This window comes from Paroedura picta, chromosome 8 (assembly GCF_049243985.1).
Source record: "Paroedura picta isolate Pp20150507F chromosome 8, Ppicta_v3.0, whole genome shotgun sequence".
NCBI lineage: Eukaryota > Metazoa > Chordata > Lepidosauria > Squamata > Gekkonidae > Paroedura > Paroedura picta.
In genome coordinates, this window is record NC_135376.1 from 49,874,234 (window position 1) to 49,900,859 (window position 26,626).

The window sequence follows — 26,626 nt, forward strand, 5'->3', positions numbered from 1 at the left end:
AGGGAGGGGGAGAATGGGCATTCTAGATTTGAAAACCTTTATTCACTCAAGACTTACTATCACAAAGGACACTGAAAATCAGTTCACTTACCTCTTTAGCAGTCAGCAAATGAGTGTGTATCATTTTGGTCTGAATTGGAACCAAGGTCAATGGTTCAAAAGTTAAACTGCCTCTGTTGCTGAAGTTGTACTGTAGAGGAGAAGAAGCTTGATCAGTGGAAAAAAAGAATTTCCCTCTACAAATTCCACAGAGGGGGCATTCACCAAGAAATACAAACAAGTGATCAGCCCTATAGTAATTCCTTTTGAGTCAACATAAAACAAAACTTAGAAATGTTCTTCGCACCACTGTAAGCTCCTCAGTTGCTTACATTCATGCAATGGAAGGCAGATTAGAGGTTTTATGACACACCAGCACTCATCAGAGCATATTTCCAGGCAACTTAATTTTTTGCTCATTTCATGGATATCATTTTCACAACCAAGTACACCTATGCAAAAGAATCCTTCCAGTGTCATATTTGCAGCAACCATTCACTAGAAGAGGATGACGAACATGAAAACATTGCAAGAGAACACCTTAAATGGCACCATTCCCTTGATGGAAAGAGTGAAGCACACATAATAAAGGGGAGGACACAAAGCACTCTTCAAAAGAAAGCAAACAGTTTGAAATAATCTGAAGCTGGGAAGCCCATCTCCCAGATAAAGAATTTCCAAGCATATGTACAGCAGGAGTGTATTTAAAAAATAAGAAACAAAGTACCTAGTAGCCCTTATTAAAGGTAAAGGTAAAGGTATCCCCTGTGCAAGCACCGAGTCATGTCTGACCCTTGGGGTGACGCCCTCTAGCGTTTTCTTGGCAGACTCAATACGGGGTGGTTTGCCAGTGCCTTCCCCAGTCATTACCGTTTACCCCCCAGCAAGCTGGGTACTCATTTTACCGACCTCGGAAGGATGGAAGGCTGAGTCAACCTTGAGCCGGCTGCTGGGATTGAACTCCCAGCTTTATGGGCAAAGCTGTCAGACGGCTGCCTTACCACTCTGCGCCACAAGAGGCTCAGTAGCCCTTATTAGGGGTGTGCAAAAAACAAATTCTGTATTTTTTGGTTTGGGTCTATTGGACATGAAAACTCTTTGGTATTTCTGGAAAATCCCAGATCCCAATACCGGTATGGTGTTCTAATCCAGTCTTTTGAGGGTTTTTTTTTTTAAATCCTGAATGTTTCAGGGCTAATAATAGACTTGATGTGAGGTTCCAGTTACAACTCCCAATAAGTAACCGCTTCAAAAAATATCTTTAGGAAAAAGCAAAAGAAGACATTCCCCTATATCTCTAACCAAGTGTCCCTATATCAGCACATCCCCTGTCTCCCCCCATCATCACCACCATTCCAACTTTTGGCACAAAAACTTCAGTTGACATCCTCTCCCATCTTTTCTCATGGCAAAACAAAACTAGGTGCCAGACACTGCAGCCTGGCCTGGGCTCCAAGGACAAGAAGATAACTTCTGTCCAAACACCTGGCAGATTTACAACCTGCTCCTCCCAGTGGAATGGCAGAGGCAGCAGATCCCAGTTCTGCATCCCCATCTCCTGAACCCTCTGTGAACTCATCCACCCCCCACCCAACAGGCCTCAGCAAAAGCCAGCACATAAAATGGAGTTACAATGGTCATGGCAAAAGCTTGTAAATACAGGATTTTGACAACCAAGAAGAAAAATATTCATTTTTTAAAAGACAGCTTGACCCTGAAATTGGCTTGGTTTCTAGTGCAAAATGGTTTAAAACACACTGCAAGGGTAGCTGGCCCCAGGATTTGCATGCAAGGGGAGGCCTTTCCCCACCACCCACAGACCTGACTGGGAGCTCTCAGCTCCCACCACCCCAGTTAATCTTCAGAGTAGGTGAATATCCCTGAATAAAAGCCCCCAAAATTTGGCTTTTGTTCAGGCTCAGTTATACCAGTAGTCGATCAGATTATCTGATCTGTAATCAGCTTGTGTAAAACCCAAATAATACTGGAGTTCAGTTTATGCTGAATGTGCACCTCTAGTCTTTATAATATTTAATGTCATGGGAAATTCTGTTTAGATGCAATTGAAGTATACTATTAAGAACTCTCTTATTTACGTTTAATCAGTGTAAAAACAACCTTACATCTAGGACAAGTGGGTTGTTTTACTTAACCCACATGTCCTATAGGGGAAGAAGTCAGGTTGTTTTTCCAAAGCTAGAAAGCTTCCTAGGTCTGCAGCTAAAAAGTCTGCATTTTTGCCTTTCTTCTGCTTTTAAAGCACTGTTTGATATGCAAGGCAGTCATAGGCACAGCAAGGTGACACTGCTCTTCTGGGCAGGAACCACTCACTTTTGTTTTGGCAGGAACAACGAGAACCACGTTTTCTATTCGGATGCCAAAAGAACCATCCTCATAATAACCGGGTTCTGTAGAGACAGGAAGTCATTAGGAAACACTTCTAGAGACACTTGGCATAATGAAGTCTAACTCTAATGCTTAATAGCCCGAAAACTCTGGAGTTCAAAAAGGCACAGAAGCTTCCATAGCCATCCCAAGGAAATGCTACAAACCACTGACCACAGTGGAGTTAGAAGGCTGCATGCAACTATGCTTAGGACGGCACTGTTCATATTTTAGCCTAATTCACATAACTCCTTTCATAGAGGAATGTGGCAAGAATTTCAAATTGCAGCTTAGCTGGAAATGCAGCAGCTTAAAAGAGATCTGATCTAAGATTATTATTAAGAAAGCACATTTGCAGGAGGGGTCCTTACTTAATTTATACCCCACTTTTCTCTCCAATGGAGAGACCATGTGGCTTGCAACATTCTGCTCTATTTCACTGTATCGTCAACAACAACAACCTTGTGTTCTGTTAGGCTGAGAGCATCTGACTGGCCCAAGGTCTCCCAGCAAGCTTCCATTTCAAAGTGGGGATTCACTTTGTAGAGACCTGCACTCTAACCACTACACTATCCTGGCTCTCAATGTTGCGACATGCTGCCCTAAGACTACTGTCAGACAGCAACTGATAAAGGCAGTATTTTAAGAGCAGGGTGGGCAGGACTAAAATCACACAGTGGACAAGAGATAATGACACTTAACGCTCAGGGCATGTACCCCCCCTTCAATATGGGAGTCTCTTGTAGGCTTGTTGTAAGAATATTTAGATAATACACAGGAATACTGTCATTAGTATTCTTTTTCTTGCTAAAAATACCACAGAAAACTAAGAGGATTACGATGCCTGACATCTTAACACCAGGGAAATCAAAGAGACAGAAGGCCACAGCCCAAATGGTCTGGACACTAGTTCACTTATCTTATTAATATACCTTCCCTTGTCCAACCAGAACCCAGAAGCCAGTCAACAGGAATAAATACCATCAGACACAATCATCCCAGCTTCCAGAGGTTCATCAGCAAAGGTCTTGTAGCTAATGCCACACGGGCCTTCGTGAACATTTAGGAATGCACCAACTCCATGTCCTGTGCCGTGCAGATAGTCCAAGCCTTGATCCCACAGTGCAGACCGGGCAAAGGAGTCCAGCAGGTGACCTACAAGTCACAGGAAAGAAGAAAGTACAATATACTTTACTAGCTCTGACATCACACCAAGACTATGAAATAATCAGACCAACCATGAAATCCTAAACAGTTACACCCTTCTAAATCTATATAACTCTTCTTAAGATTTGTACTTTGCTTTGTGTTTCCTTTGTTACAGGTTATAAAAGCAACTACAGATTAAAACAGAAAGCCTGTTCATGCTCCTTCTCGGTGTGATGCTAGCAAAAGAAACTTTAGCAAAGAACAGAAATGACTTGCAGAACAGCCAACACCCAAAGGTTTCTGCCCAACCATGACTGCCAGCAGACTAGGAGGTAAGTGATGAAGGGAGGCTGTGAAAGCATCACTTCTGTACAAACATCTCAGATGATGAGGAGGAACCAACCTTTGGTTCCATTGGGGAAAATGGCTGCACTGACAGCTATGTGACCCTTTAACACATATGTGAAGCATTCCTGCAAGGAAAACAGAGCAGAGACAAGTTAATAAAACAGAGCAGAAACAAGCACTGATAATGTGCAGCAGAATTTGGATTCCACCACAAAACACATTTATCATTGTCATTATTTATTTAAATATTTATATCCTGCTCTATCTCCTTAGGCATAAGTCATCTTCTAAACTGTTTATTAAGTTGATACTGAATTCTGGGCTACTGAATGCCACCAGTTTATTTGGATTTACAACCTGTTTTGACGGTACAGGCAAGGAGTATATCAGCCCATCTCCCCGAGGGAGGAGGGAAAAAATAAAGAGCAAATCTCATGCATTCAGCCTACAGCAGGAATGGGCAGCAAATGGAAACTGCAATAGAAAACAGAGCTCAGTGAAAAGGGCCTTTTTCTTTTTAAAAGCTGGTTCTTCCTCTAGTCAAAAACAGAGGATAAGAGGGACCGTTTTTAAAATGTTATTTCAAGTTGCATTTTCAGTACAGGATTTCAGACAACTTCAGACTGAATTTATTATCAAAGGAATATTTTAAAACTAAAGTCTGATGCCGGCTTGTTTGAGAAGATCTTCTACTCTAGGCAGGCCAAAATTTAGAGGGGAATAACTACAGAGCTATTTTGCCAGAAATAACAGGAATGAGTCACTCTATGAAGTCTGCAAGGTGGTACAATAAGGAGCAGGCCTGTCGGGCATCAGGCTGTCACAGATTTGTTGATTCTACTATAGAAGCATACTAGTCAGATGCAAGCACAGCTGCCGAGACCAGAAGGCTGCCATTAGCATTTGGCAGCCCCAAGATGCATCTCCAGCTACTCCACGAAGAAGTCAAAGGCCAAGCCTAGGAAAAGCAGCTGCAGCAGCAGCAGGGTGAAACAGCAAGAAGGCAGCCTAGGGAACAGCTGTGCTGGCCAAGCCAGACTGTTCTTTCCCCAGAAACTTAGAGATTGCTGCCACCCTTACATTTTCCTCCTTCTCCAAGGAGCTGAAGACCTGTCTCCTCATAAGACTGGCATCCATAGTAATTAAGCCAATCAGGGGAGGAAATTGAAGCAGCTTTGGCTCATGACTGAGCCACACACTTCCTAACAAATGCAGCCAGGGATGGGGAGTAGCTGCTTTAGTATGTGGCAGCAAAAAAGAGCTATCAGAGCACCTTTGAAAGACTAACAGATTTAATGCAATGGAGAGTACACATCATCGGATGCATTAGTGTAACCTTAGCAGGAGGATGTCACACAAAGAAAACAATTACGTGAAGTCAAAAGATCACAGAATCATAGAGGTGGAAGGGAACTCCAGTGTCATCGAGTCCAACCTCCTGAAGAATATAGGAAACTCACTACTACATGCAGGAAACTCACAACAGAAGGGGAACAGTTTGCAACAGAGGAGGTACACTTTGTGTTGCATCCCTATATAAACCTCAATATACAGCACAGTACTGTATAGTAAAGTACAGTAACCATTTAAAAGCAGTAGCTGGTGATAATTTCTGGTGGTCAAGGGCTGATAGCCACAATGTTCTTGGTAGTTTTGAAGAGGAAGCTTGATGTTTATGGGGAGATCCAATCCCAGTCAGTCCCATAGAATAACTGAGATCTGCAAAAAGTCTTGCCTATTAAAATTATTTCAAAAGCCACCTTCAGCAAGGCAGCAACAGGATGTCTTGCCTACCTTTTCGTAACTTGATGGGGTGCCAAAATGTACAGTCCTTGTCACATCTGTAGTTCCATCCCTTCCAGAGCAAAACATTAACAAAAAAGTCAGAAAGTTTAGCAAAGTTGTAGAAGCCACAGGATGGACAGGCATTATTCATTCAATTCCCTGGTATAGCCCCCATCCCACACCACTAACAAGAACAGAAGGCATGGGGGGTTTCACACAGGCTACAAATTAAGTTTTTCTTCATGCAGAAGTTTCTTAACTGCTTCAAAGTATATTCTATTTTAACCAGCTAAATCAGCTTTATCTATTTTTATATCTCCGTTTGAGAACATCTCTTAGCCTATGTAGCTTGCACACCACTGCTTTGCAACTCTTTATCAGCCTGCTATGATTTCTGCCTAGATAACAGGCTAAGCTGGATGAGCCAGAAAGCCTTTTCCAACTCTACAGTAGAACAGGTCAGGGCACTTTTATTAAAACATCAAAATGAACTACAATATCTTTGGAAGTCTCCATGATTACTTCATGCTTCTGGAAAATAATGATAATGAAAAGACTAGGATCCATTGGAAATTCTCCACATGTTCCACTAACAGAAAGCAGGCCCAAGCTAGAGCATGAGAATTTCCCAAGTGAGTTATGCCCTAAGTCCTTCCCATAAAAAGCCCCAGTACGACATCAAATGCATCAGAATTGATTTTGTAGCGTCACGAAATTCAGCCCGGCTGTCGTCCCCATCCCCCCCGCCCCCCCAGCTGGGACAATGTCATGGATGCCTAACTCATTTTATTCAATTGGCTGCTTCTCATTGTGACATAGAGGGAGACGATAATTAGACTGTCTGGGAAGAAGGATCTCTTTGTGAAAGCCTTATCAAAGAATGTTCACATAGTTCCTGTTCAGAGGCCCATTATAAATGTTGGCTAACAGAAACGCCAAACTCTAAAGAGGCAGCTTTCTCTCAAAGGGTAAATCAGGTCTGCTACGTGTCTCAAGCAGAACAAAAGGCTTTTAGTCTACCTGTAACCATTCATTTAAATGAATGAATAGTAAGCAATTTCTCCCCAAAGTTAATATATCTATGCAAACTTCAGGGACTGAGACAACTTTGAAAAACTGTCAAGCTAGTAAAGCAGAGAGTCAGGTATGCAGGCTAATTCTGATAAGCCTCAATTTTTACTAGAGGATTAACAAGAGAATATAAAGCAAAATCTTTGCTAAGTAAACAGAACTGCTGCTTATTTCAGTGGAAATAAATTTACTCTAAAAATCTCTTATAATTTCCTTGAGCTGGAATATGCCAGATGACTCTAATGGGTGAATTTGACTTGTTAAAGATACTATTATGGCCGCAAATGATATTATTCTGTTGCCCCAACTAGGACAGATCACAGCTGTGGTCTGACATACCTTAATGGTTCCTGAAGCAAGCAGGGTTGCATTGTTGACTGATGGACTTGGCTATGCCAGGATCTTCTTCAGTTCCTCCTGTACTGTACTGTACATCCACTATGAAGTAACCACTAACTGCATAAGCTAACAAGGGAACTGCTCCTTACCCCCAACAGTCCAGGCAAATGCCCTCATCACTAGTAAGTAAAAAGGGCACTGAGTGTAGAATAGGTAATTATTTTGGAAGGGGGAGAAACAGGGAAACATTATTGTGATTGACCATTCAGCACCAAACCAAATGAATTCTGTAAGGGATATGGGAGGGGTGTAGCTCACCATAACTATTTAAGTATTCGGGGACGCTACTTGGAACAGGTGGATTTAAGCCCCTCCACATACACACATTTTTTTTTCCTGAAGCAGCCCTGGGAAGCTTTTTGTTCCACTGGGTACTCCACATACAAAATTCCCAGGACACATATCATTTTGTCCTAATAATCTTGTTTCTCCATTCTGGGAACATATCCAAGGTTATTTGTATGTTTCACCATACCTAGTACATACCTGAGAAAAGGGATGAATTTACCTAGTTGACTGACATGAAGTAAATCACAAATGTGATCTCCCACTTACTTGTACTGGGCACCAGAATCCAGAAGGAAGATCTCATTCATGGATAAAGTCCTATTTGTCTCAGGAGTTGGCCTAATCCATGAAACAAAAGTTATTTGCCTTAAAACATTACCAACTTTTTATTCAAACTGACAAGTGAAAGCAGACATCACTGCAAGTTCCTTCTTAAACTACTGAATTAGATGAAATATATACTATATCTTGAGCCTCTTGTGGCACAGAGTGGTAAGGCAGCAGATATGCAGTCTGAAGCTCTGCCCATGAGGCTGGGAGTTCAATCCCAGCAGCCGGCTCAAGGTTGACTCAGCCTTCCATCCTTCCGAGGTTGGTAAAATGAGTACCCAGCTTGCTGGGGGGTAAACGGTAATGACTGGGGAAGGCACTGGCAAACTACCCCATATTGAGTCTGCCAAGAAAACGCTAGAGGGCATCACCTCAAGGGTCAGACATGACCGGGTGCTTACACAGGGGATACCTTTACCTTTATAGTATATCTGGACATGTCTACTAATTTCCATGCACTAGATCAACCCAACAGTCCAGTTACATCAGTATCATGTTCCTGAGGACAGCTTCAGACATGTGCTCATCACAATGATGTCTGTGGGGTTTGGTCCAGCATTACAGTTTTTGTGGATGGGACCCCACTTGCTCAATAAAAATCAAAGCAGAACCTAGTACCCATATCTACTTAGCTCACTAGGTAACACATATGCTGGAAATCTAGGAACACAGATAGAAGTCCTGAATAGATCATTTACTGGGCTATTTGAAGCTCTACTAAGACTTGAATTGCCTGGAACCATATTAGTTTCTGTGAGAATACCCATCACCACCATTTACCCTGGATTTTGTTGCAGCTAAGGAAGTGGTTCACAGGAATGAACTTTTTCTAATATAAACTGATCAGCAAAGACAGCACCAGGCTGAATGGTGAGGCTCTTCTAATGATATATTTAAGCACAAGGATTCTGTCAGTCTTACTTGTAGTGTATGATAGCACCATTTGGCCCTGTACTCGAAATAGTAGCGAAGCTCAAATCGACAAAATTCTCTTGCTGGCTGCAAGAAACAGAAATTTCATGAACAAGTACTCATAAACAAAAATCACAAGAAACAACTACAATAGTCTTCTAGCAACCTAACTCTTGCCTGTTTGTTTATTGATTGGTTGGTTGTATTTATATACTGCCCTCTCTTTCGGCTCAGGGTGGTTTCCACTGTAACTTTCATAAAACAATGTAGTACAATAAATATTGTGATTCAAATGTAAACATATTTAGCTGAGAACTTGTGTAATTTAACAATCAGTAATCAACAGTTTGTCTGCACTTTGGTTATGCTTTCTTTTTGTAGGCCCTGCAGAATTGTTTTAGCTCTGGCAGGGCTCTGATGCTCTTTGGGAGCTCATTCCACCAGGTGGGGGCCAAGACTGTCTCAGCCCTAGCTCTCGCCATTCACAGACAAGCTTCCCTGGGGCCAGAAATCACCAGTTTGTTGGTATTAGTGGAGCGTAATGCTTTTTGAGGGGGCACGGGTAGATAGGCGGTTGCTCAGATACTCAGGGCCTAGACCAGGGGTAGTCAAACTGCGGCCCTCCAGATGTCCATGGACTACAATTCCCAGAAGCCCCCTGCCAGCATTCGCTGGCAGGGGGCTTCTGGGAATTGTAGTCCATGGGCATCTGGAGGGCCGCAGTTTGACTACTCCTGGCCTAGACTGTGTATGGCCTTAAAGATAATTACCAGAACCTTAAGCCTGATCTGGTAGCCAACGGGTAGCCAGTGTAGCTGTTGGGAGTGCAGGCTGAATGTGGGCCCTCCAAGGCGTTCCTGTCAGAACCCTGGCTGGTGTATTCTGCACCAGTTGGAGTTTCTGGGTCAGAGATAAGGGTAGGCCCATGTAGAGTGAGTTACAGAAATTTAGCCTATGGGTGACTGTCACCTGGATCATTGTGGCTAGATGTTCTGGGGCCAGGAAGGGCGTTAGTAGCTTGGCTTGATGTAGATGGAAGAATGCCAGACAAGCAGGCGTTTGGGGTTGCTTGAGGCTATGATAGACTTTTCACCCATTCCCAACCATGGACGATAGATCCCAGTTGGAGAGAGATTTGTTTTGAAACCTGCCGAAAAGAGGCCTCCCGTCCCTGAATGTTTAAAGGCTGAGGCTACAGAGCCTATCTGTTGCTTCTGTTAGTCAACATATCCTGTTCATTCAACATAAACGTAAAGAAATAAAATAATAAAAAAGGTTCAAGGTTCAATCATAAACAGAACACCATTCCTGATTAACATGGTGAGACTGCCAACCTGATGTCTATTACTAATAACTATATGGACTCTGGGGCTAACACTTACAGACCCTTGTTCTGTCCAGGAACTAAGGATCAACTCCAAATTGGTAGGCTGCGACAGGGATGATCCAGAATGAGAAGCTAGACTATGAAACATAGTGTGCTTCTTTTATGTGGCAAGAAGGCAATTTCATTACATGATTTTTCCCTTATTACTCCAAAGAGAAGTGGCGGTAACTCAAATATTTACTTTGCTTCCCAATCTGTGAGGCATGTGACACGGAAAGAGAGTGGCTGGCCCAAGATCACTCAAGTGGCTGAGCTCTGGTTTGAACTTGAGTGGCCTCAGCTTAACACGCGAAAAGAACACGGTATAAGAACTGGGCCTAATGGGATTATTTAACAGATAAGTAGAGGTCAGGCAAATTACATGGGAAGATGACAAAGCACCTGCCAGAAAAGGGCTTGCACCCCTTTGAAGTGCGTGCCACTTCAGACAAAGCCCTTCTTTCTGAAGCATCTTGAGGAAATCAAAGAAAACTCAAAGTGATTTCCCAAAGCTTGGTATAAAACTGCAAAGCCCACAAAGGATGGATTCAGATGGTGAACTTTAAAACTGTGCTTCAAACACTTGATTTGTTGCCAGGTGTGCACATGCCACAGGCAGCTGAAGTGAGCTTCTGATTAGGGTTCTCTGTCAGAGAAGGGAGGCAGAAGGGAGTTAAACACAAGCTTGGCAAAAAAGCCACCTAGGGGTGCCCCCCCCCCCCGCAGGACTGTCAGTATGGCTATAGCAAGATCACAGGCCTTGGCTGGCCAGAACAGCTGAGGAGGTCACCTCCTCTTGATATAGCAAGGAAGGTACACAAGGCAAATTCATTCCAGAGAGCATTTGGTAGAGGGTGAATTGTTTTCAGCAGTGAACTTGCCAATTCTCTTGTGTGTAGAGTTAGAATGTTTTAAACTATGTATTTTAATATGTTTTAAATTTCAATTGGGTTCTTATTTATGTCTCTGCATCACTGCTGCCTTCAGTCCAAAGGGACTGGGCAAGAACACTGTTTTAAATAAGTAAAAACAAGCCAAGTTCATATACACTTCTGAACACACAGTCCTCGCTATAGGATTTTTCTTACCTACGGAATTCTTCTGCTTTGTCGGCAACCGATATTTCAGTAAGGTTGCCTTTGGAAACCTGACAGACAAGGTGGAATGAAGTTAGCAAGTGAACAACAACAGAAGCACAGCAAAATATAGATTTCACAAACTGTTTTCTTCCCCTAGTCCCTATTTTTCCTATTTTAGGCATTGTTCATTCCCATCAGCCCATGCTCTCCTTGGAAAACCCACTCAGAGCCTACTCATTTGTGTGGATCATAATGCCACCAGGGGTGGAACTAACAGCTCTTCCTTTTTGCAACTGACTGGAAATATTCCTTGCATTTCAGCTATAGATTCTAAGAGATAAACAGGGTTGCTTATTCATACACACAACCAGCAGCTGCCACAGAACTGCTTATATCATGAGTGTGAAAATTGAGGGTGTCTTTCTGGGTTTGTGGGGGGGGGGGGTTCTGTAGTCATGAATCTCTAGACTTGTAGAAATAAAAGGAAGTCTGAGTGACTCCTACCTTCCCATCTAATCCCAAAACAGACCCGGACAAGGGTGCAAGAAGATCTAGCATGGCAGCAGACAGAAATGTGCAAGGATATGGGAGAAGTAAGGAAACTATTGATTGAGGCTGAGGAAGCACTTAAGACCAGCAACACGGCTCTGGTCCCTTTACCCATCATTTCCAGTGAGCTGCTGGGTCTTAGGGCCTCTGTCAATGCCTAATTGGGCACCAAATGCCTTGTTCTTCTAGCCATCATTCTTCGGTGAGCCCACACTTGTTCAAATGCTCTTAATGAGGAACAGTATCCATCAGCCTTCAGTCTCAAGAAGGAAACCTGAGCCACACCCATAACTCCCTCCCTGCAAAGGCTTAATGCCAAACATAGAATCATAGAATCATAGAGTTGGAAGGGGCTATACAGGCCATCTAGTCCAGCCCCCTGCTCAACGCAGGATCAGCCCTAAGCATCCTAAAGCATCCAAGAAAAGTGTGTATCCAACCTTTGCTTGAAGACTGCCATCTCTCCTTCCTCCTCCAATATACTCTTCCAATGTAAATGCTTATGGCAAACAGGAACATTCATATTCATGCAAGCTTTTTATCACACATTACCTCCCAAATCCCCTTTAAAAAAAATAAAGTCAGATAAAATTATACCTCTTTCTCCAGCCAGTTAAACAGTTCACACAGTGCAACAGCATCCTTGACCTGGTATTAAAATAAGGGGGAAATGAGTCACAGAATAGATTTAGATCTGTACATTTGTGAGACTTGAAACTTATACTCCAACCATTTCAAGGTGGAGCAGAAAAATTAATGCTTGCATTTCTCTTTACAATTCTAGGAATTCTCCCTCTCCATCAGCAAGGGGCTGGTGGGAGCAGAGCTGCAGGGATGAATGAAAACTCATCACCTGCAGCTGTGGCCGCAGAAAACACATACTTTACTAAGCTTAGCAAGTCACTCACATGCGCTCTCCTCATGCCTTCAACCTCTGATGCATTTTTCACAGCTTTTGCAATGCAGATAGGAGTGTAGGGAGTCAGGTAACGGTGATCCTGAAGAAGGAAAAAAGAAACTACGGCAGGGAAGGCCTTGACAGCTTTGTGGGTAAGCAGTTCCCTAGCCACGCAGATATAAACCAGAATAAAACTTCACATGAAGAGCAAATCATACAGTCTCTAGAAAAGGCTGTGGACTCACAGCCATAAATGGTCATGGTAAGCAGACACTTCTCAACTCACACAATGTACAAGGATGTGGAGAAGAATTTAAACAACAGGATTAGGCTTCCCACAGAGCACAACCTATGGGAAGGAGCTGTTAATGCTAGGAAGCCTTTGGACATCATCTAGAGCAGGGGTAGTCAACCTGTGGTCCTCCAGATGTCCATGGACTACAATTCCCATGAGCCCCTGCCAGCAAAAGCTGGCAGGGGCTCATGGGAATTGTAGTCCATGGACATCTGGAGGACCACAGGTTGACTACCCCTGATCTAGAGTAGTTAAGCAGCATCAAACACACCGTATCCACTCTCTACCTACACACATCCATCCCACTTCGGCTAGGAGAGAAACTGTTTGTGGGCAGGCACTACCCGTAGGACTGGGACCATGTTCTACAAGTGCTATCAGTCACAAGGACAGCGCCTACCTATGCATGTGGATATGCTGGCCCACAAAGCAGTGAAAATGTGTAAGCATGCTTGCTTGCGGACAGGGCCAGTGCACTTGAATCTGCTCCCTTTTGACGTAGGTGCCCTGTCATGGGAATAGAGATCTCTGGCAGGGCACACAGCAAACATGGAGCAACAAAGATCATCTAGAAAATGGTTACAGAAGGCGGAAAGTTTAAGAAAACACTGGCCCCCACGGAACCCTTGTCAGCAGCGCAACCACTATGCATCAACCACAGAATATGCTGGCCAGGCCCCATCACTGCTCTGCATGAACCAAGGATGCACTAGAACAGGGGCAGCCCAAAAGTAGCCCGCGGACATGTGGAAAACCACAGGTTGGCCACCCATGCACTAGAACACAGCCAATGCTCAGGCAGGACTGCCAGTGATGAAATGCTGCCTTCCCCCAAAAGAAACCTTCCGGGAAGCTTCAGAAGAAACAGTGTGATTCCCTGGAAAACCATCTGAGAACAAACTGTACTAGCAAATGAGCCCCATTTTGCCCCGGTGCCTTAGATGGCAAAGAAGCCAGTGCCATCTTCCTTTAGTGCCCTCATGAGCAGCACAGACAACATCCCCAATGGCACTGAAGCAGGTTCCAAGAGAGTGTCTCAGATCATTTTCACAAAACACACACGGATTTCACATTCACACTACAGATGCAGGAACTGCAAAAAGCCCCACATGTGAAAGTAACAAAAACCAGGGTATATAGTTGTGCTTTCCCAAGGATCCCAGACCAGGAAGCTGCATCAAGAATTCAGCCGCATATTCCTTTGAAGTGGAACATTTTTCAACTCAACTCACAACAAGAAGTCTTTGCGGCAGGCACAAAGTCACTCGAATTCCTGCCTTATTTTTACATGACAATCTTTGGGACAAATTGTTTTAATGAGTTCGCTATTTCCTGTCGCTTTAGCTATCCTAAACAACTCCACTGAGAGCTTGCTTTGGGTCTCAAGGTCCCCCCCCCCCCAAGCAGAGATCAAGGCCTGCACAGCACCACACTGAAGGAAATCTGGCAGCATTCAGCTCAAGAAGAAATGCTCCTGGATGCAGCTGAGTTAGGGGAAAGCTCGCTGCCTGGCCGAGGCTTACAAACCTTGGGAATGGCCTGGGTCAGAGCGTGGCTGGCTTTGTCGCTGAGCCAAACTTTCTCATGAGGAGTGAGGGTCTCACAGATGGTCCTCAGTACTGTCAGAATGGACTCATATGGCAGAAGCTGGACACAAAATTCGGCATCCTGAGCAGAATCCAGCGACAGATGCTCTCGCACGGCTGGGTCTGCCATGCGCTCACCATCAATAAATAACCTGAGGGAAAAAAGGAAAACAAGGATAGAGATGGAATGATTCTCTGTGATGAGGATGATCCTGCATTGAACCTGGGAGCCAAGCCCTGTGAGGAAAGGCTGAGGGTCTTGGGAATGTTCAGCCTGGAGAAGAGGAGGTTGAGAGAAGACATGGTGTTCTTCAAGTATTTGCAAGATTGCCACTTGGAGGAGGGCAGGGAGTGTTTCCTGTTGGCAACAAAGGATAGGACCCGCAGTAATGGGTTTAAACTACATGTATACCGCTACTGGCTAGGTATCAGGGAAAAAATTTTGTAGTCAGAGTAGTTTAGCAGTGAAATGGGCTGCCTAAGGTGGTGGCAGGTTCCCCCTCACTGGCAGTCTTCACTTACTTATCCTGACACTTACTTATCCTGGATAATTTAGGCCAGGGGTAGTCAAACTGCGGCCATCCTGATGTCCATGGACTACAATTTTCATGAGCCCCTGCCAGCATTGGCAGGGGCTCATGGGAATTGTAGTTCATGGACATCTAGAGGGCTGCAGTTTGACTACTCCTGCTTTAGGCTGATCCTGAATTGATCCTGCATTCCAACTCTATGATTCCATAAAGTTGATTACAAGTCTATAAAGTAGATAACATAGCAAGTAGCAGAAGATCACATGATCTGGTGTCTGAACCCTGACCTGAAGTCTTTGTTCACAGATTAAAAGTATATCTCATAGTGGCTTAGAAACAAGACGTAGCAGCTCATTCTGTGTGGTCAGATTCCCACTTTTTTCTCTTTTTTTTCTTTGGCAGGTTATAGCCTTTGAACTATCACTAATGTTTGGTGGAACGTGGCTTTTGAAAGCAGTCCCCAGGTTGCAAGCTATAATGTGTGTTCCGCTCCAGAAACGGAAGCAATATTAGCGGCTTTCTTATGCAGCATTAACGAAGCCACATTACACTAAAACCCTGGAGGAGGTGTTAGGCAGTTCCATTGCCTACAGATAGAAAGCTAATTTACACCAGGGTGAAAAGCACCATGTGGGGGTGCAGCAGGATGGCTCAGTCATCACAGAAGTCAAGGACAAACACTGACTCGATCATTTTTAAGAAATGCAGAAGGCAGCTGAAAAGAACCAAATGGAGGGCCACTTCTTACATTATGGACCCCACATGGAGGATGCCCAAAAAACCATTTGACCTACAGATAGTGCCTGTAACTTCCAAAAACTGCCAACTAAATGATACAGCCTTGGAGACTCTCCATTCCAGCATCCAGGATTATACTGAAGAAAAGCTTGAAAGCAAACTGTCGTATCTGAATATGTTCTGATAAGAGTACGATACTGCAGAAGGAACAACTGTGAAATGAAAAGCAATGCAACTAAAATCCTCAACCTTGTAAGTTACAGTAGCAAAAAAATTTTAAGACTCTGTGTCACCTTTTTTTAGCAGTACAGCATGATACATTTACGTTAATTGTTCCCTGTGGCGTGACACACTCTCAATACCTCACACAAAGAAGAGTTGGTTTTCATACCCCACTTTTCACTATCCAAAGGAGTCTGAAAGACAACCTATGAGGTAGGTGGGGCTGAGAAAGCTCTGACAGAACTGCTCTGTGAGAACAGATCTAACAGGACTCTGACCAGCCCAAGGACACCCAGCCGGCTGCATGTGGAAGAGTGGGGAATCAAACCTGACTCATCAGATTAGAAATCAGCGCTCCTAATCAGGCCCAAAAGGTAATATGGAAAACCTGAAAGCACAGAAGAATAACAGATATTTTGCAGAGCTGAGACTTGGGCCAGCACCCCCTTAGATTTCCCTTCTCTGCTTCTAATTGGAGCAATTGGAAATGAAAACTGGGAATCGTTGTGGAAAATAAATCAAGAAACACGGGAATACAAAACAAACAAGCACACAAATCCCTAAAGAATTACCCCAGCATTGAGGCAGCTGCAAAAAATGCTTTCAACCAACTCCACACTTATAGATCCATGGTAACACCAAGAGTAGACCACATACTAATAACCTATTTGGAAACTCCAGCTGGTATTGGGGGCAAGATGCAGCATGCATATTGCGTGCATTCTGCAGACATTCTATTGGCTGCCCATTTATTATTGGGCTTAATTTACAGTCCTAAGCCCTTCGTGGCCTTAGAACCTCTTATCTGCGGGATCACCTCCCATGTTCTCTCATGACAGTTTGGCTCATCTGAGCAGCACCTTCTACAGGTGCGAGCCTGTAAAAGGGGGAATTGCAACAACTGCCCATGCAAATGCTTTTTGCACTTTGGCTCCCACCTTATGGCATGGTCTGCCAAGAATGGCAGGAAAGCTCCCACTCTTCTGGATTTCCCATAACTATGACAAACTGAACTATTCAAGAGGGACTTTCTGCACAGGTAATATGGCTGTACTGGTTAACAAGTTAACTTAGGTCATTTAATTGGGACTGTGGTCTATAGTGTTGTGTACGCTGCAAGTAGGATCTTGTTATGTAATTTTTGCAATGTTGTATAGACCATGTTGGGACTTCTGCAAAACTTTGGCTCTACTTTTAGATTTTTGATTGGTTCTAGACTTCTACAATCCTAATGCCCCGTTTCTTGACTGTCCCATTTTGTTGAATGCACTGATACATTCTATGTCATCTGCCTTGAATCTCTGTGAGAAAGGCATATTATGAATAAGAGAAAAAACAAATAAAACTGCTGTGAAAAATAAGAGGGGCAAGTGAAAGAAAACCCATACTAGTCCCTAGAGAACTGTCCCAATTTTGAAGCTTTTTGGGGAAAAGAGGCTGTTTTCTATTCCTTGAAACCAGTTTCCTTGAAGAAAAGTACATACAGATGTCACAGCAAATATTAGTGAAACTAGTAAGAAAGCTCACCTGATTGTATTGATTCCTATGATAGCATAAGCAAAAACCACTGGATTGTATTCAACATCAGAGCCTCTGAGATTAAACAGCCCTTGGAAATAAAAGAAAAATACCATTACAGTTCTGCCACAAAACACACCAGGAACCACTTAAATATGTAATACAGGTCTTTTGCCACAAGATGGCAATGAAAGCACTGACTTTTCATTTCCACATTCAGGTTTGTTTCTCGAGAGTCCCTTAAAAAGATGCATAACTTTTGTGTAGACTAACGTGAAGAATGAACCTGGTTTATGTATCTGAGCCCCAGCAGCCTGGGGACAGAATCATCAGGCATTTATGGCAAGGCCTAACCAATTGTGGGATACAAAATAAAGTCAAAACTTGGCAGGGAAAACCCAATACTAATATATGGAGAAGTGGGAACTTATTTGAATATAAGAATGGGATCTAATATGGTCAACAAAGTCCTCCCACAAGGGAAGGAGAAGGGGGTTTCCACCCATGCTCATGAGATTCTGGTGTTCAATACAAAATTGCCCCTCTTCCCTATTTGCCGCCAGTGACAATGGCAAGGTCTTTGGGTTCAGCCAGGAAAACTGCCATCGCAGCTGCAACTTTTTCTGCCTGGGCAGACTACCTCGCGTGCAAATGGCAGAGAAAGCCATTTTCACCTGGCCCCTAGCAGAAAAAGAGCTGCCATCCAAAAAGCAGATACAGCTGTCAGTGCCTCGTCATATAGCAGGAGCAGCAATTGATGCAATTCCCACCGCTTACAGTACCTGCTTAAGAGCCTCTTGTGGCGCAGAGTGGTAAGGCAGCCGTCTGAAAGCTTTGCCCATGAGGCTGGGAGTTCGATCCCAGCAGCCGGCTCAAGGTTGACTCAGCCTTCCATCCTTCCGAGGTCGGTAAAATGAGGACCCAGCTTGCTGGGGGGTAAACGGTCATGACTGGGGAAGGCACTGGCAAACCACCCCGTATTGAGTCTGCCATGAAAACGCTAGAGGGCGTCACCCCAAGGGTCAGACATGACTCAGTGCTTGCACAGGGGATACCTTTACCTTTACCTTTACAGTACCTGCTTACTACCTGTTTAATAGTTCATTTGCACCACAGGCCTTGCTTGGGCCACTCTGGCTCTCCTCAGGCAAAAAAGCAGCCTTAACACGTCACACTTTGCTGCACATGGCATCCCCAACGGCACAACTCGTATAACGGAGAAGAAGGTAAAGCAACTGCAGCATGCAACAGAAAAGTGGCCTTTCCACCTCTATCCTGTGTTGACAGCCACTTACCTTCAGCAGGAACAAGAGCTTTCCTGCTTTCGCTGAAGCCATCTGTAGTCATCCCCGGCTATTAAAGCACCAACACCCTTCTCATCACGCTACTTTGAGTGTGACACCACAACATATTTCCTTACCGGAAGAGACCTCTCATTTCAGAGGTATCTGGACATGCGTTGGATTTTCACACAGCCAGAATTGTTTTTATCAGAAAAGAAACAGGGGCTTGGATTCTGCCTAGAATTTCCGTAGGCATGAGGGCACAGTGTCATTGTCACCGATTTCCCCTTCACATGGCAGCCCAAAATGCTGCTTCCAGGGAACAGGGCTCCTCAAGAAATAGCCTGAGGGGGAACCAGAGGTCTGCTGCTGCAGGGGTTGGGCGGGGAGGATCAGTCAAAACCGCCCCACATCTGCAGAAATTCAAGGCAGGATCGAAGCAAGGACAACAATGCCGTATGAATTTGGACTGATACTGGTACTTACATGCCACTTCATCCAATGCTGTCACAAGAAACCAGACAGCCTTCCTCTCTGCCATTTTTAGTCGTAGAGCTGTGATCTTGTCTTTCCAACTGATCCCTGCAACACACGACAATTATTATCCAACCTTGCTCAATAAAGACGGATTGTGAATTCGTGTTATCCTCTCATCTTTAGCCTTGATCTCTGGTCCATTCAGAGCCAAACAGTAACTCTTTGAGAATGCCATTTCAGCATCAAATATGTACCTGCAGACAGGATTGGTCTCCCACTTACCTGTGAAGCTCAGGCCCAGCGCCATCAGAGGCTTGCAAGGTCGTGTAGGCCGACCTGTCCATATTGCATCTATCAGATTGTCTTCAATGGGCACAAGGGCATGGCCTGCACTTTTCAGAACTTTGGACATCCTCTTCCACTGATCTGAAGATGAGAGAGTAGGGGGAAAGAAAGAATAGCTTGGGTTACAAAAGAAGGATGCCACTGACAGATTCATCTTGTAAGGATACTCTCTCATTTGGCATTGCAGAAGTTGGGCACTGTGTATTGTCATGTAAAACAGTGGTCCCCAACCTTTTTATCACCGGGGACCAGTGAACACTTGATAATTTTACTGAGGCCCGGGGTGGGGTAGTCTTTTGTCGAGGGATGTCGCTGCCGCCACCTGAGCCCCTGCTCCACTTGCTTTCCCGCTGGCGCCCCTGACTTCCCGCCGCCCGCTGGGGGTCGCTGCCAGCAGCAGCTGCGCAGTGCCATGCCGAGGGGCAGCCCCAGCCAAGGCGGCCGCTGGAGAGCTCCAAAGGTAAGCTGGTAGCAAAGTGGCAAGGCAGTCCCTGAGGCAGCAGCCAGGGAGGAGGACAAGGAGGAGCCGTGGCCCAGTACTGATCCATGGACTGCTACCGGTCCCTGGACTGGGGATTGGGGACCACTGATCTAAAGCCACAGATAGTATGTGGCTGTTGACAGCAGTCTTCTGCAACACCACTGCAATTTTAACATTCTGTTTTTAAAGAACCATGTTTTTATCCATGCCTGTTTTATATATGAAATTCAAGATGAATGGGCAGCTCTGCAAAAGACCAGAGGAGGTTTGGGTGAGGCAGTGCAGAAAAGATAGCAAAACTACTGGCATGACTACCCCCCCCCCCCCCCCAAATAATCTTTCCACCTGAGGAAATGTTTGGCTGGATCCAAACCATTGTAAAACTAGATTTTTGAACAGGAATAAAACATAGATGCCAAGGATGTCCTTTTGTCTCCCTCTGAAAGAGCTAGCAGCACATATCTGCTAGCTTCATGAGCATCTGAAATTGGTGGAGATCATTGATTACATTCCTTCCTGAGTATTTATTTAATGCATTTATATGTCATTTAAAATTTATGAAGCAGTTTCCAACAATAAAAAACAAACCACCATTAAAAATTCATGACAAAGTCATTACAAAGAACAATAAGACAGTCAGGATATCCTGTTGTCTTGCGTGAAATGTGCTCACTCGTGTAGCCAGCAACCTCTATAATCTCTTCCACCTTCTAAGATCATTTTCCCATCCATACCCAGGGGAATCAGAAAGAGCAGTAAACTGCCGAAGGAACCAATTTTGCGGGTTCCTCATGTACAGTTGTGTGAACATTGGTATGGCAGAAGCCATGAAGTCCAAGAACTTCTGGCCTTGGGGGGGATTGGACTCTATTAGAAATTATTATTATTTATTGGATTTTTATACCACCTCTCTCCCATAATAGGCTCAGGGCACCAAGTCGTGTATGACCAAAGCTCTGCCCACTAGAAGGAAATCTTTCCTCACTGTGCAATCCAACAGTGCCAATAAACAAAACAGACCAAGAAGAGAACACCCTGGACTTCTGATTTACTATATGTCCCAAGTCCCACAATGTGGCTAGAGCCAGAGCAACGTGGTCTGCGAGCTTCATATTTGAGGGAGCTATAAAAAGCTAGTCATCCTGATATGGGTTGATGGTGCAACCTTGAAGGTAAAAGAGGACCGCCACTACCAACATGCACTTGGTGAATGCCCTTGTTGCCATAGCCAGACCAACATGTAGCATAGCAATGCCCACAAGCCATGCACCTGCTTCTAGAAGTAATAAGCTTGAGTCCATTGGAGTCTTGTAGAGCTTTGGCACACCAAAGTACCAAGGCCTCTTATCCTCATCCTTTTTATCTATGAGAGTAGAAACCAGATGCTAATTCTGACTCAGGCACAAGTTCAATAGTCCTCTTTATTTGGACAGGTGGGTGAACTCAGGCTCCAAGGCAGGAGGCACAATTTGGAAGCAAATGATCCAAAGGAGAACATTTAAATGGTAAATAGTAACCAGAATACACTATAGATAACATCCGAGAATCCTGGGTGGTGTGCTCCCATGCGTGCACAAAGGTCACCAACCAGAAGGGAAAACAAGACGCCGGAGGCAGGGAGGGCTCTATTGATATGATTTACCCCTTCTCACTGACTCACTAGAAGAATGAGGAAGCTGCTTGTTTGGTTCCTTCTTTCAGTGTTGTGGTGGCCAAGAGCTAAATTTGGTCTCCCGTGGCTTCTGGAACTGAGATTGTGCAAGATGCCTGGGGAAATATCTGTTTGAAGGCCGATGATGACTAGAGTCCTTGCAATAAGCATGTTTTTGCAATCTCTATTTGACGCATCATCCATTTGGGCACTTAGCAACTCTGCTCTCACTTTGCCCTGGTGTCATTAAGTGGAGCAGTAGAGTATAACCAGGAGTGCCGCTCTAGTACAATAGGAGATGCCATAGCTCTGCTTGCTAAAGCCTTCACATGCCGGGCAGCATGGATCTGCAGTTGCCCTAACTTGACACCCTCTGCTTGTATTACCTATGCCAAGGTTTTCTTATTGTCCAGCAAGTTGCCAAGATATTGTGAATGTGCTCCCAGATAAACATCCGGTACCTGCCCATTTTGGGGGGGGGGGGTTTAAAAGCCGTTGCAGAGATAGTGCCCCTCCTTTTGAAGTCAAATGCCCATGTACTACAAGGGAGCCCAGTGCTCACACAGACAGGACAGCACAGGCACAAACTAACCTGCTGGAATAATGAATGGATCGACTCCAACTTTGGAACCCTGAGGAAGTACACTCACTAGCCAGTCCTCCTGTGTGGGAACGTCCTTCAGACCTGAATGGAGAAGAGATTATAAAAGCAGATTTCAGAGGTTTATTTATTATTATATTTATATACCGCCCTCCCCGAAGGCTCTCGAAGGTTAAAGCAAGAAGCACAGAAGGCATGAACTGCAAGCTGAATTGAAATGTGTGGGGAGGGGAGACCTACACCCAGAACTAGACTATAAAGAGGGTAGTGCAGCCACATACATAACTGGAAGAAATATTGTTGCCACAGTTCCAAAGTCACGACAGACACATAACAGACACCCTTTCACTAAAGAGGGTCAGTTAATCTGCTCCCACTACCAAAAATCAAAGCACGTATTTCTGTCTCCTTCCCTTACTCATAGAAGTATACCAGATTTTTAGCAAGTTTGATGATACTGCACTTTGGGCTTTATGAAGCAGGACAGAATGGTCTAGAATGGCACCATTCCAAACGACTTCATCCGCTTCTTCTGGAAGGAATGTAGAGCTGAACACACAAAATAACCTCATACTAAATCTGGTAATCTAGCCCAGTATTCTGATTTGTTGCGACCTATAGGTCTTTGTCAACCCCACTCACCCATACCCTAGTAGGTGGACATTATACCTATTGCACTAAATATGTTTATTCCTTTTTTTTGGAGGGCCAGGGGAAGCATCCTTATTCCTATTCCTTTCACCCACTTAACAACAAAGATTAAAGAGCATCAATAAGCGCATCAATAAGCTTCAGAAATTCTGCAGCGTTTGAGTAGAACAAAGGACAGTAAAACTCTTGCTTGCCTATCTTCATGAGCGTCCAGTTGGAATCCATTTGCTGGGCAGCCTGAAGAAAGTAACGCCCATCTGTCCACATAGCTGCATCCTGTTCCGTTATAATGGCAGTTCCTGTCAGTGAGCACAGAAGAAGGAGCTGGTTATGGTTTATGTGGTTTTATGTGTACATGAACAACAAAGAACAAGCAGTTCGTGTTCACATGAGTAGCCTGGAAGGTCCAATATGTGAGGCCCTTTTTGAACTTTGTTTTGAAAGGGACAATGTGTTTATCAGATTAAGTTGTATTCTCTTCACGCTAAGGCCACACTACTGGAGTTTCTTTTGAAAAGACTTCAGCAGAAAGAAGCCATTTCACTCTGCCACTTAAACCACTCCCCACTTGTTACATGAGAAAGGGCAAGAGCTCTCATCATCTTCAGCCTTTAAAACTCCTCCTTGTCCTTCACAATACCTGGGACATGCTGTATACACCTGGAAGAGATTCCGCTTGCACAACCTCTCTATCATCCTGCCTTCCCGGTCTCCTCGATTTACAGTAATGAGCTATGACTAAGCTGACTTCAGGTCCCATCTCAGAAGGATTGCCACTCTTCTGATACCTCTTAAGACCAAGATCTGACAAATCAAGACCACAACTGGGAAGAAAGGGGATTTTGGGGTGCTTGTACCAGTGGGGCAGAATTTATTTCCCAGAGACATCAGGTGCCCTCACCTAGATGGCCCAAGCTAAGGAAGGTCAGCTCTGGTTAGTACTTGGCCACCAAGGAAGCCCAGGGTTGCTGTGCAGAAGCAGGCAGTGGCAAACCACCTGTTGGTCTCTTGCCATGAAAAACATACAGTCACCATAAGTCGACTGGCCTGACAGGCACTTCCTACTGCCAGACATTCTGCAGGCAACCTCTCGATGTAGGTAGGCCTCACGTTTTGAGCAAGCTGCTAATTTGCAAAGGGACTGATGCAGTGTTGACAGAGGAAGATTCTGGGCTGGTTTGGTATTCCTACTCTATATAATGCTGCTTTAGTTCCTGTCTGGTTTAAAATGGATTTTATTGATTGTATGCTGTGAGCAAATGACTTAAAAAGGAAGCTGGGGGCAACTGATTTAATTAATTACTAGAATTAATTACTGGTTCCATGTATGCCAATCATTCTGCATACCCTTGTCCCTTGGCTCCAGGTTCCAGACTAGACTTGCGACACCCTTGTGCTAATAATTAATGCTCCAGGAGGTATACAGGCTGAGCAAGGGCAGGGATAGAGATGATGACCAAACCTCTTGGACCCCTGCATGCAAGATTTATGCAACAGCCACATATCGGTTTAACGAAGGGTTTTTTGGTACAGCAGTGATGTACAATGGTTAAAGTAACAGAATAGGGACTGGCTACAAATTCTCTCTCTGCTGTAGAAGCTCACCAGTCACACAGTCTCAGCCTAACCCATCTCACAGGGTTGCTGTTGTGAGGATAAAATGGAGGAGAGAGAATGATGAAAGCTGCTTTGGGCCTCTACTGGGAGAAGAAAATGAGCTATAATAAACATTCATCTAAAATATTAACCGTATCCAGTTAGGATGCGTGCTCTCTGCAAGATCAGTCTACTTTACAGTTAAATAATTTCAACATTTTGCTGATGATTACTAAGAAAAAAACAAGGCTGTACAATCCTATAGAAAAGGATGCCTGTATTATAGTGGATGAAGAAAGGCAAGAACGCAGAGACAACATAGCAGAGGGCCTGCTCAAGAAGCTCTGACAGTTATGGAACCCAAATCAAATAGTGACATGATGACTCTGCAAAAGAAGGGCAAATGACTCTAGGCAATACCATGCCAGGTGTATAATATGGGCCAAAGACACTGGGACTAATAGGGACATTTTGTCCCTGGTGATTAGCCCACTATTACAGCATTACATGGACAAGCTTCTTGCTTGTACAGTTATTTAGTCACTTGCTTATTCTCATTTTGTGGTGGGAGAAAGAGAGAAGCAAAGAAAAACAGGTAAAGTGACATGGTTTGAATGTAAATCAGTGACACAGTTTGAAATCCCAGGCTCCTGGCTGAAGTCTAATGCAGTCAGCACTGTGAAATTTTGTCCCTATGCAAGATGAAACAAGGGATTTTCCCTCTACACCCAGTGATCTGAGATGCAAAAAAACTTTAAAGAAGACTGGAAGAGGCCAACCGACACTGTTTATCTACTAGCCCCTGATCTGTTGAATGACAATCTTTCCACTGGACCTGGAACGGCAAACTGCAAGTACTGTAAGAAAATGGTTAATAGGATTTTTACTGCACTGAAGGGTCATCTGGGGGTCGGCCTTCAGGGAACACTTATTACTGCCCTGGCCTTGCCTCATCATTCCAGCTGGAACAAATGCTGTAATGGAAAGGGGAACCTTCCCTCCCTTTTCCCCTTCTTCCCCGCACGCAAACTACAAAGCTGAACAGTGTTCCAAAAGTAAACTGGGAAAACAACACGAAAGCCACCCAGCAAAATATATTAGCAAATATCATTGCCCGAACAAATGTAGAACAGATAGTACAGAAAGCATCAAGTCTGTGGCTCAGCCAGTTATCTGTTCTGCCTGCAGTGGACATTCACAGCTTTACCCACTTGAAAAGTTGCATTCAGCCAGTTGGCTAATTGGGATTGATAACTTCCCCATCCCAGTATATAAAATCACAATAAGAGGGGTGGGCACATGCCTCAGAAGGTTCTTTTAAAAGGCTCCACGAATTATTTCATTTGAAACCAAGAACTGTAAACTCCAAGCCGAAACTGTGCCTTATTAGGAGGGCGGGGGCAAAACTTTAGAACTGGACTAATTGGAATACGGTTTTTCATGCACATGAAAGTGGTTTTGAGGCAAGTCGTACAGATATGTTCATTTCTTTCAAGATACATGCTGGTAAGATACAATCACAAAGCAAAATGATTTGATTGGTTAGATTTATTTCAAGCAGAGCTTGAGTGTGTATGTTTATGAGAGATTTTGCAGGAAATGCAGAAGGCAAGTGGAAATTCCGTTCCAAGGCTGTGTCACATGCACACATTTTATTGTCATATATCAAAAGAGACAAAACGTGAGCTCATATAGTTGCGACATGCATCACAAGAGTCTCTTTTCCTATGAATACAAGGAATTACTGACAGTTTTAAATGGCACACAGATGCTTCCTGTGTTGTATATCTATGGCTGGGCTGCATCATTTCAGACAGGAGACAGGGAGTCAAAATTCTGAATGCCTCCTTTCCCATCGGTTATTATCATGTGCAGGGACCATTTTAAGTTGGGGGCATGCCAACATTCTATCCCTATCTGCATTCTGAAATGTTGCAGCTCAGCAGCACAGAGATCCCCCCTGGGTTTGTTCTCATCTGTTTTAACTCTAAGTTGCACTTCATGAACAGTGCCGTACAGTTTTCTTCCTCAGCTGAGATAATCTCTATGTAGTA

General features: G+C 44.1%; 1 protein-coding gene across 2 annotated transcripts in view; it reads right to left on the reverse strand.

The window, feature by feature from the left end:
- XPNPEP1 (X-prolyl aminopeptidase 1) overlaps positions 1 to 26,626 on the reverse strand; it is a 39,291-nt gene that overhangs the window by 1,856 nt on the left and 10,809 nt on the right. For both annotated transcript variants that reach the window (XM_077349678.1, XM_077349679.1), the window contains exons 5-20: positions 23,171 to 23,275; positions 22,317 to 22,409; positions 19,530 to 19,673; positions 19,257 to 19,352; positions 17,497 to 17,578; positions 14,421 to 14,631; positions 12,609 to 12,698; positions 12,298 to 12,348; positions 11,161 to 11,219; positions 8,716 to 8,793; positions 7,732 to 7,803; positions 5,716 to 5,776; positions 3,977 to 4,046; positions 3,406 to 3,579; positions 2,371 to 2,447; positions 92 to 190 (exon numbers count right to left, since the gene is read on the reverse strand). In XM_077349678.1, coding sequence (XP_077205793.1) covers positions 92 to 190; positions 2,371 to 2,447; positions 3,406 to 3,579; positions 3,977 to 4,046; positions 5,716 to 5,776; positions 7,732 to 7,803; positions 8,716 to 8,793; positions 11,161 to 11,219; positions 12,298 to 12,348; positions 12,609 to 12,698; positions 14,421 to 14,631; positions 17,497 to 17,578; positions 19,257 to 19,352; positions 19,530 to 19,673; positions 22,317 to 22,409; positions 23,171 to 23,275 — 1,562 coding nt within the window. The remainder of the gene's footprint in view (positions 1 to 91; positions 191 to 2,370; positions 2,448 to 3,405; positions 3,580 to 3,976; positions 4,047 to 5,715; positions 5,777 to 7,731; positions 7,804 to 8,715; positions 8,794 to 11,160; positions 11,220 to 12,297; positions 12,349 to 12,608; positions 12,699 to 14,420; positions 14,632 to 17,496; positions 17,579 to 19,256; positions 19,353 to 19,529; positions 19,674 to 22,316; positions 22,410 to 23,170; positions 23,276 to 26,626) is intronic.